This window comes from Cucumis sativus, chromosome 1, assembly GCF_000004075.3.
Source record: "Cucumis sativus cultivar 9930 chromosome 1, Cucumber_9930_V3, whole genome shotgun sequence".
Taxonomy (NCBI): domain Eukaryota; kingdom Viridiplantae; phylum Streptophyta; class Magnoliopsida; order Cucurbitales; family Cucurbitaceae; genus Cucumis; species Cucumis sativus.
The window spans coordinates 1,322,346-1,333,572 of record NC_026655.2 but is presented as its reverse complement, the minus strand read 5'-3'; the positions used below and the strand labels follow the sequence as shown (position 1 = coordinate 1,333,572).

Sequence of the window (11,227 nt, the reverse complement as noted above, 5' to 3'; positions counted from 1 at the left end):
ACCTCTGTAGTGGATGAGAACAAATCGTAGCAAAACTTGGAAATTTTATTTAATAACGTGAAAGCAATTTCATTGACATCTGTTGACTGCTTATGAGCGTAAGCTTGGGGGGATTTGCAATGTTTTTATTTAATGTTCAATACCATGCAAAAATGTATGCCTCAATAAGTTTTTACTTACAGATTTATGTATCAAAATCCAATTATTGTAGATTCATTTGAACTTCAGCCTTCATAATTCTTGTATTTTGTCATATCACTGACTGAATATTATTGCACTATACATTGAGAAAAAAGCTTTAGGTTTGTGCTTCAAAAATTTGCAACTCCACTCCATCTCCATGGATGGATTGCACATGACAAGCAGGCCATGCTTTATTTCCATTCATTTTGTTTTTATATTTCACTCTGCACAAGCTCATCCTTCTACAGATGTGCTTGGAAAGAATCAACCGATTATTCAAAATCCAGTGGAATTACAAAACCCTAGTATTATATGAACCACAATAGGAACATTTATGGTACAACCAGTGGAACGGTGCCGTTCCACGCTTCTCACAGTCATTACACAATATGACCTGCAATTTCATCCATCTATTAGTACACATTTTAGAGCTGATTTTTAGGTCAATTTCTTATTGATCAATTAGAGACGAACCTGAGTTTTTCCAGAATACTCTTCTGGAATTTTCTCTTCAGCCAAAAATGCATCCAACATCTTAAAGTAAACCTGCATGACAAATTATCATTAAGCTAACACAACCAAACAGTTTACCATTTATTACAATAGTTCCTAAGCCGTAGCTTATAACCAACCTGCATGTCTCCTAGCGACTTGCTACAGATAGGGCAGGTATAATGAGTGTAGGTGTATTCCTAAGGGCAGGAGAATGTCGTTAGCAAGTTCATTAAACGTTTAATCGTGCAGCATTTACTGTTGGAACAAGAAAACTAGGGTACCTGAAAACATGCTGAATGCATCAAATGGCCACATGGAAGGGACTTGACTGGAAGGGTGGAAGTGAAGATGTATTCGTGGCAAATAGGGCAGTTGTCTTCTAGGCATTTCTCTCTGCATATATGAACTGAGAGTGCACGAGACATACAGGCGTTGCAGTTCATGCAATGGAAGTAATCAATGCCCAATCCCTTCCCGACTCGACATAGGTTGCAGTATGGACAGTGGTAGATATCTCTATTCAACAAAAACTCAAAGCTTTAGTGAATCTAGCCCGAAATGTAGATTGTAGCGTAATTACAGTGGGTAGCACTTTTAGGACTAATAATTAAGTGTATAGCAAAAATTGCAAATGTAGCAAAATCTATTGATGATAAACTCTATCGTTGATAAACTTTTACCAGAAATTCCGTGAATTGCATTGTAAATATAAACTTACCTTGAATCATCAAATAGTTTGCAGATCTTGCAGAAGTATTTTCCCATGGATAAATTACCACAAGAGAGAGTTGAACATGTCTTTCTTATGGGCTGAACTACTAAGCAGTTCATGCACATCATCTTTGTGATGGTTTTTCTGTACGTGAATGCCAAAATAAGAGAATTTAACGGTCTATGTCTACTTACTTGAAGATATAAGAAGCAAACCAAAATTATACAGGTTGTGTTATTACCTATCCAATGAGTGATCGGTAGCCTCGTCATGACAATGTATGCATGTATATAGTTGGTTGCAACATGGAGCTAGAAGCTTGCAGTTTCTTTTGTAATGTTTGCAACCAAATTCTTTCTTCAAGGAATCCCTATAAGATGGATACTGACCTGCATATCCTTGGTTTTCTGATGTAATGTTTATCTCTACTTGGGAATGGTGCTTTGCAATCCAACGGCTGAGACAAAATGAAATAAAAATGTGAACTTTGAGTCAAATCTCATCAGCAGTTAAAAATCATAAAAGCTTGGTGGATTTAGTTATACTAATGATTGAATAAATACTTTTTACCAACCTCATTAGCAAATTCTGTATCAAGTGGGATTTACTTTTGGAGTCTAAGGATGAGTCTCTTGATACCCTTCTTATTACAGCCTCTAGTTCTTCTTGACTAATTGTAAGAAGGTGATCATTTTGACTTGATTTCTTACCTTCGTCAGGTTGTTCTTTTTCGGTCTCATGTTCTGTGATACCATCAGCATCCCTATCACCAACCCCATGAGAAACAAGTTTTGTGGATTCTTCAAATGTTTCATCATGTTGGTCGCCATCAAAATCTTTTGCTTCATCATTCAAAATGAACATTTCTGTCTTGTCAGCATTGGTAACATGAAATTGGTGTTCCTTCTGTGTTGAGCTGATGGTTTTTCCAAAAAGATTTCCTTCACATACATCTGTTACTTCCTTGGATAAATATTTTGAGATGATTTCCAAAGGATCTGAAGTCAGTAAGGGAGTAATAGTTTTCACCTCAGCGGCCACATTCTCATGGTCATAACCTTCCCACCACTCTCTTAACCATTCATTGAACATGGTATTTCTTGTTACCTTGTGGAACATAGACATCATGTCATGTTGATCAGATGGTGTTAAATATGACATTTGCCAAGGTATCATATCTTGCAATATTTCAGCTTTTGTTCTGCCAAATATTGCTCCAATAAGTGTTTCTTGTTCGTCGATCGTGAAGAATTCTCTGAACAAGGGCCAAAGCTCAATTTCTTCACGATCAACGTGATCAGAAAGAGACTTGTGCAAAGATTTGCACATATCATGAAGTTCCAAACAGAGCTGCCGGTGACTAAATATTTTCCTATCAGCATTGACATAAAAATTTGAAGAGTGCAATTCAGACATTTCACTAAGAACGAATGATATTTTACTGAATTGGTGTACTTCCAGTTTATGATCAATAGTGTAGGAGTAGCTAATGTTTTGGAACTTTCCCTTCTTCTCCAAAGCTGGAAAAGCAATCTGGTCCTCAGCATCCGTATGGATCTGATATAAAAATTTCACCAATTGGAATCGCCTTCTAAACTCTGTCAAGATTCCAACATGTTCAACCAGTTTAGCTGAACCAAGAACAAAGTAATCCAATTCTTTCTTGAGAGCTTTGTGGAAGAAAAAAATGAGGTCTATTGGTTTTGGCTGATTAAAAGCAGAATGTGGGCGTCCTTCGTAAAGATGTTTAGTATACGGACACGGTACCTTCACTGTTCCTGGAAAATGTATTTGCAGATTGATTCCACTAGAATAAGATGTTCCATAAGCGGGAGCAGTGCAAGAAACAGTTGGTGAAGAATTTGACATGAAGCTCTTATCCTTGTTGGTAGAAAGTAATCCCATTTCCTCGGAGTTTTCCCCCTTATAAAATTGAGCATTTGAGCTCAACGATGAAGTTCCAGCAACTTCTTTCATTTGTTCCACCTGTTTATCCAAAATATAGCTTCTGGTCTTGAAAATTTGTTGCAAATCTTGTCCAAATTGTTCGACCGAGGTTTTTCCTGAGTAGCCAATTCGAAACCAGTCATGCAAGAGGGCGACAAGTGCATTGTTAACCTGAAAATTTCCCTCTGATTTGGCCTGAAGTACAGATCTCAATTCTTCCTCAGATAAGTGAGCTGAAAACCAAGTAATTATACACTTCAAGAGTCCAAGTGGTAAGGTTCGGAGGCTCAGATACAGGAGTTGTTGCTGTGTTTTATGGCTGCAGCTCTTTCTAATCACTGGAAGCACCTGACAAATAGCTTTTAAGGGTCAAAAGGCAATTAAAAGGCTTGCAGTTATTTAATTAATTTTGGAAGTAGAAATCGTATGGGCAATTTTAACTGCAAAAATGAAAAGTTCATACCTTTGTTTCTTGAAAAGTGAACTGTTTGCTGACTCGTATGACAAACGACTCCATGTCCCAGCACAATTTTTCCAAAAAAATACTCAAAGGTATAGTATCTTGAGCACCATGCTGTAGCAACTGCTGTAAGCCTTCAATATGACCATCACTAAGAAAAGATTGGTCAGAGGTGGTTAAGCAGACGTCGGATCGTTGATTGAACACAGGACAAAAGAATTTCTCTGATGCCTTTCTGTGAATCAAGAAGCCTCATTAGCAACATACAAAACTAGTTCGACTCTGATTGAGTATGAAGTGCTTGAAGAACAAAATTTTAGCTACCTGTAAAATAGAATTACATCAGCCAAGAACTTTATTTGGACAAGTAAGGTATCAAGGTTAGAAAGTGCTGTTGAAGTGCAACTCTTGACTTGAAATAGGCATTTCAATACTTCCTTTAGATCCTTCATAATGGCACCATGCCAAATATGAAGGCTATCAACAGGGCTCTGTCCATTTTCTTGAGATGATTGTAACTTTATATCTTCTACTTCTACATCTCTCCAAGGTTTCTCAGTGCTGCCAAGCCAAGACATTATCACCTTCACAAAGAAACATTAGCTTTGTTATTTATTACTGATCCTTTCCGTAGCAGCAACATCGAAAACTCAGTTCACAGGCTACCTCTTGCAGAAGTTTCTCGTTCGGCACTACATCTCTTAGACAGTTTACAACTTCTGATTGCTGATCTGCTGGAAGAAAAGACATCATCCATGGCAAAAGCTCCTCCAATAGTATCATTGGTACACTACAAATGAATTGCCACACAAGCGACGCCTGTTCTCTTGCAGAGAATTCCTTCATCAGCAATGGAAAAACCTGCAAACGGTGGTATATATATCTCAATGAATACCAACTACATTAGAAATCAAGTAGGAGTTCCTCCGTATCAATGCAGACCTTAGTTTTTCAAGTTCAACAACACGTGGAGTGTACATATATGTCATAACTAGTTGAACTATGTTTAGTTTGACTTCTAAACCTTGTTTTCTGTTTTTCCAGGTTTACTGTTTTTCCTTTTTAGCCGTAAAGTTTGGAACATACAAGAGAAAGGAATGGATTTACCTGTTGTTCTTCTTTGATCATATGCTGGCAAATGGTGGTTTGAATGGTGCCTAAACAGAAAATAAGTTCTTGAAATGGCTTGGAGATATCTTTGTTTTCTCCATTGATGTCTTCACAGAGTTTAGAAATGGAGGTGAAGAGGCCATCCAAGCTCTCATGCTCCAAAGAATATGTGGAGATGACATTTTTTGTATGTAGATCAAGTGCTGGGAATACAACCTACCATTTAATCATCAAATCATTGGTTGTAAGTTAGATAGACCACAACTTCCCCTTTTTTTGGAAAATCTTAGCCAAAATTTGAAAGCAAAAAAAGGTGATTTGAGAACTACTTTTTTTTTATATATAAAGTTTCAAGAATTTGATAAGAGTTTTAAAAAGGTATTTTGGAAAAAGGTAAAGTGTAAAATAAAGAAATGATTAGTGAATAAATTATTTTGAAAAATAGAGTTATTAAACATGTCATAAAAATTAAATGTTTAGGGCTAAAAAGACTTGGGCTAAACTATTTCAATCTATTAAATTTTGTCAATGAAATAGGTCTATTCTGTTATTTAGTTCATCAAAATTTGAATATCTTCAACTTTAAGCTATTGGAATAATTAATTATGGTTGAATAATTTATAATACTTCAAAAAGAAGAATGTTCTATTTCTTTGTTCCTTTCTATATTATTCTCCCGTGGCAATCAAATTAGTTTTAATAAACCATATTGGATCAAATACTATTCATTATAATTAGCCTTTCAACTTTTTGTTGGTATGAAAATTTGAGCCTAATTGTTCATGAGCTATGTTGGAATAAATGTTAGTAATATAGTTTGGTAATGCATATTCCTTCCATTCATATTCAACATTTTTACTTGTCTCAATACGATATATTATATTGTTTTATTTCATGATGCCAATACAATTTTTAAACAATTTTTTCATGTTAGCAATTACAGTCTCTATTATTGGACATACCCCAAGTTTGTTTCTTGAAATCTATTTTTACACTTAAAAATTTAAAACTTTAAGAGTTGTATCGAATAAAACTGATAATTCATATCAATTCAAACCGTAAATTTTTATAATTGTATCAATTTAGAACAACCATGAATGATTTTTATAACTATTTTCATTTGATCCCTTTTCAAATAAACTAAATATTATCCTTGATTAAAACAGATGAAGTTCAAAAGATAAAAGATCACTACTATGCTATTAGTCTTTTGACTTGAAAGTATCAATTCATGCGTTAAAAAAAGTTTTATATTGTTTTAATTTTAGGATAGAGTATGGTTTAATCGAATTAGGACATGTTTGAATGATATAATTTGAAATTTTCTTTATTCATTTGTCTAAGTTTTTTGGCTAATCGATTATTAAATTGACTACAACCATATTGGTCCCGTCATAATTTTATTATTAATCGTGAAATTTATTCCATATAAAGAAAATTACACCATTTTATAATTTTGACAAAATTTCACAATGTCCCAAAATGTAGAGAGTGTTTTGATAATTATTTTATATCATTTTCTAAAAAAACTAAAGAGTTAGTTTAGATGATTATAGCTCTTAGGATTACCATGTCCCAAAATGTAGAGAGTGTTTTGATAATTATTTTATATCATTTTCTAAAAAAACTAAAGAGTTAGTTTAGATGATTATAGCTCTTAGGATTACCAATTATTATAGATTTTAACTTTCAACTAAAATTTTAAAATGACTAATCTTAATTAATATCATAAGTTGCTATGTGGCAACTATTACCTTCTTTAATATATATATATATAAATGGATGCAATTATCTCCTAATATTTTATCACTTAATCTTCCTCAACTCATTACATTATTCCATCATGGCTCCATTTCATGCTCACATTAACATATGAACTCACATTAATTAATGTGTTAATTTGCTCACTACACATTTCAACAATTTGCTTAAAAATTAGAATAATTTTTATATTTTACCCAAAAAAAGAAAAAAAAGAATAATTCAACGTTCCATTATAAAAAAAAAAATCAACTAACGAAATCACAAATATAGCCAAAATGAATTTAGCTAACAAAATAATTTAAATACATTTCATATTTTCTTTATCAAAGTTTAAAACAAAAAAAAAATGACATAATTTTTTGATAGCATTTATTAATTTCTTTAAAAACGACGTCATTTCATAGAATGAATCGGAATCGGAATCGGCCGTTACCTCATCCTCCGCAGCGCAATGATACTTATAAGCAAGTTTCAGAAACTCAACTCTCCGAATCAATCCCGACACAAACTCGCCGCCGTAACCCCCACTCTCCGCCGCCGCCAACGTCACGCGCCGTAAATCCGCAACCTCCAATCGCAGTGCTTGGTGAAATTTAATAAGCAGGAGAATTGGAGCCTCCGTCAAGGAAACACGAAACAGTTCTGAATCGGAATAGTAATTATCCTCCGCCGCTTCCGGCGGCGTGAAAGGCAAGTCATGATGAAGAGAAGAATCAGAAGAATCGGCGGCGGCGCCTTCCATGTAAGGAAGAGGAGAGGGCGAATGGGACGCCCATGTAAGAAGAGGAAGAGAGATTTGGCATTGGGAAGGAAGGAATTGAGAAGGAGGGGAAGGGTTTTTGAAGGGAGAAATTTGGTGAAATAAAGTCTTCTTCTTCTTCTCCTTCTTCTTCTTCTCTCTCTGATCTGTGCAAGTGAAATTTAAAAGTATATTTTTATTTTCATAAATAAAAATTAGGGGTTTTTTTGGTTTTGGTTTTTGGAAGTTTATTATTTTAATAAGAAGGTTTGATCTCTTCGAAAATGGATTGGTTGCTTATGGAAAGTGAGTGATGGAGACGTTGTACCTAAAATCTTCCAACGGTGAACTAACCCTTTCTCTTCTTACATCAATCTCACGTTTCTTTTATCTAATTTGTATTATAAAACTCATTATCTTTGCACTCGTCTCTCATTATTAATCATTTTAATTATGATTGAATAATTTGGTAGAATGTAGAGAATGGTGTTATAAAAAATGCATTTAAGTATTTTTCATAAATATAACAAGTTGTTGTTTAAGAAGTCTCCACCAATAACTGAGTTTAAATCTACATACAAATGTACTAATGAACTTTATCACATTTGTTTTAAATATTGTTTCTTTGGAAAAATTCTTAAAGAGATGGACAAAGTTACCCATAACATAGTATTTTTTTTGTCTTCCTCTAGTAGGTTTGTGTGATTTGGAAAAGAGGTATTTCATGTGAACTTTGGTATTTATGTATTTTGAACTTTAAAAACTCAATAGTGTTTAATAGGTTCTAAACTTTTAAATTTATATCCAGTACAATCCTAAAATCTTAGAAATAATTGGTTAAAATAGCATTACTTTTTTTTATTTGTGTACTATTGACTAAAGTTATGTTTTATATTAAGTTTGAATCTAAAGTTATGCTATTTAATTTTGTAAGATATTTAAACTTATTTTGAAAACAAATATTTATATATTATATTATCTATAATAAGATGTAAATAGCTAAACATGAAGTAAAGCATTTGATTTTTCATCAATTTTGACGTGTTTATTATTTGAATACTTTAAAACATTTGGTTATGTACATTTTTTCATACAAAATTTATTGGGTGAATTACGTTTATATTCTTTAAAATTTGACCTTTCTATTTAATTTGGCTTTCTAAATTTCCTTTATCAAACCTAAAATACTAAACCTTATAGACGTCAGATTAAAAAGTAAGCTTTTGAATCTTTTTTAACGTGTGTGTTTTTTTTTTAAATATCTAACTTATATTGCTCCACCAAAATAAAAAATAAAAACAACTTATATATAATTCATAATTTAACCCATCTATTTTTAAATTAAAATTCATAGGTTTCATAGTTTATTAGTGACTTATCATGATAGACAATAATCTACGTCGTCTAACAACATGTATTACTAGTATTTACAAATATTTTAATTCATTTTGCTATATTTAAAAAGTTACGTATTAAAACACTAAAAACCATATCATTCACGATCCCTTTTCAACATCATCAATATATAGAGGGTTACATTTCAAAATTTGAATGTTAGTTATAAATTAGGTCTAAGAATTTTACTATATATTATAAATATTTTGTCATTCTTACTATTTTTTTTTTTACAATTTCAGGTAGATATTACGTACAATGTTTAATCTTTTTATCTCCTAACAAATATTTTCCTTCCAAACCATTACTTGACCATAGTTTAATTAACCATGAAATTATAAAAAACAGATTTTCTAATATATATATAGAACCGACCGAACCTACCCCAACCAACACGTTATTGTATCTCTGTAGTTAAGCTAATTAATTAGCTTTGAGATTCAATAATTTAAAGAAGTAATTAATGTAATCAATGAGTGATTAAGAGTTCATTTGAATTAATGTAATATATATATAATTAATGTAATCCCAAACGCGCAAGAGAACCGCGTGGAGTTCATGTTCTGAATGATTGGGAGTATTTGTTGGACCTACACTTTCATTTAACACAAATATAAAACGAATAAAACTGAAAAGGGCTTTGTTCATGCCGTCCGTACCTTGTCATCACGTGCAGGGCGCCACGTCAGTTTTTGTGTGGATTTCATTGCGTGTGCTGGCAATGCCCTCACACGTGCTCTGCGCGTGCTTTCATGTGCCTTGCCTTCTATCTTCATTTCTTTAATCTTTCATCATTTCTTAATCATGTTACTTCTCTGATGTGTGCTGTGCTCTTTTTTTTTTTGTTTGTTTGTTGAATAAAGCATATGGAGTTATATTCTATGTGATTTGGATTGACTGGAATGTGTATTTGAAATTTGCAAGATGGAAATAATTTTTGGTGATTGAGTTAATTATTGATGTGAGATTAAATAAGTTTTGGGCCTAGTGCATTGGACAAAGCCCGTTTGTAGGTCCGATTCAAGCCCGTTTTAGTCACTGCTTGGGCTCGACTGTGGTTATTGGGTCTCGTTGGATAACTTGATGTAGCTGTTTTTGAAGGATGAATTCTAAGAAGGCTTGGTAGTAAGTCAAATATCACATGGTTTCTACCTAAATGACCTTAGTAACTATTTACAAATTAACTTTCACCTACGTTTCATCTCTTCTCATACATATTTCTCTCTCTCTTCCCCATCCCTTTCTTTTCGAAACTTCAAAAATTCGGTTGAAATTGCATAAAAAAGTAAGAAATTTTGCACGTTCTTGCTCGTGGTCTTGTTACTTTGTCTCTACTCGTCCTTACTACATTTAATCTTGCTCTACAAACTCAAACTAAAACGAGAAAGAGAAAACTCACTCACTTAATAAAAAAATGACGTAAAAATATGAAAAAGGAGACAAAAAAAAGTGAGATTAATTTTGTAAAATCGATGGTGATGATGTAAGACAAAGGTAAAAAAAAAAAAAACAACTTCGTTAAAAAACGTGAATGAAAATATTTTTAAATTTGAAAATGGGTCCTTTTAATTTGAAATTCAATTTAATGAAAAAATGTTATCAAATGTGTGTATATATATATAGAGAGAGATTTTAATTTGTGACTTACGTTATTAAGCTTGAGAAAGAAAGAAAGAAAGAAAGACAATCGAGTTGTGACCTCAAAACAATAATTGACAAAATTATTTTTTCCACAAACTGGTCGCCTTATGAAATTAAGCTGGCCACCAAATTCGTCTTCTCAATCAGCCACACACTCCCTCTCTCAAATATCTTCACTTGTTTAAGTTGTGTGGTTGATTAAATTAATTTACTTTTTCTCTTTTTAATATTCATTAATAAAATAAATAAATTCTATAGAAAATGTATTATTAATGGTTAATCATGTAAGAATATTAATAAAATGTAGTATAAACTTTTTTAAAAAAATGAAAAATTACCTTTTAGTCTTCTTAGTTTTGATGAATAAGTGTGCATTATTTCCAAGTTTTAAACATATAGATTTTTATAAGAATAGATGAATTGGTCATCAAGTTTTCATTTTCTCTCTAAAATTACTTTTAAAAGAAGTAAATATCATATAATTGTTTTTAAAAAATCACATATAATACTCCTAAAATCTTATAAATCCGTTTTCTAAAAGGAAGTTAAAAGTTACATTTTGAAAATGGAAGAATCAAGTGGGGTATGTTGTGGTAAAAGTGAAGAGTAAAAAGATAAATTTTAATATTTAAAAAAAATGAGTGGAAGCAAATAATGAAAATAAAGTGGAATTAAAAAGAATATGAAAGATGAAGATGACATATTTAACTAACTTAGCTGAGTCAGACAATCGAAGGATAATGGATAAAATCAGTTTCATCAACTTTCCCAAAAAAAAAAG

The 11,227-nt window shown here is 32.3% G+C and overlaps 1 protein-coding gene across 1 annotated transcript; it reads right to left on the bottom strand.

Annotated features, from left to right (window-relative positions):
• Positions 1-90: 90 nt before the first annotated feature.
• Positions 91-7,642, bottom strand: LOC101212459 (zinc finger protein BRUTUS-like At1g74770). Its single transcript, XM_004138247.3, has 12 exons — positions 7,105-7,642; positions 4,905-5,123; positions 4,464-4,658; positions 4,122-4,381; positions 3,801-4,032; positions 1,965-3,685; positions 1,632-1,847; positions 1,397-1,534; positions 960-1,194; positions 816-875; positions 658-729; positions 91-577 (listed from the first exon to the last, which is right to left on the bottom strand). Exons 1-12 carry the CDS (start codon positions 7,411-7,413, stop codon positions 476-478), a joined length of 3,759 nt encoding a protein of 1,252 aa, XP_004138295.1. The 5' UTR covers positions 7,414-7,642; the 3' UTR covers positions 91-475.
• Between the last annotated feature and the right edge of the window lie 3,585 nt (positions 7,643-11,227).

Bases quoted from the DNA above. Each gene is read 5' to 3' on its own strand.
- LOC101212459 (XM_004138247.3), bottom strand. From the start codon at position 7,413: ATGGAAGGCGCCGCCGCCGATTCTTCTGATTCTTCTCTTCATCATGAC. The intron at 4,033-4,121 runs GTAGCTAAAATT...CTTGATTCACAG, and splicing joins GATGTAATTCTATTTTACAG to AAAGGCATCAGAGAAATTCT. The intron at 1,535-1,631 runs GTAATAACACAA...ATTCACGTACAG, and splicing joins ACCGATCACTCATTGGATAG to AAAAACCATCACAAAGATGA.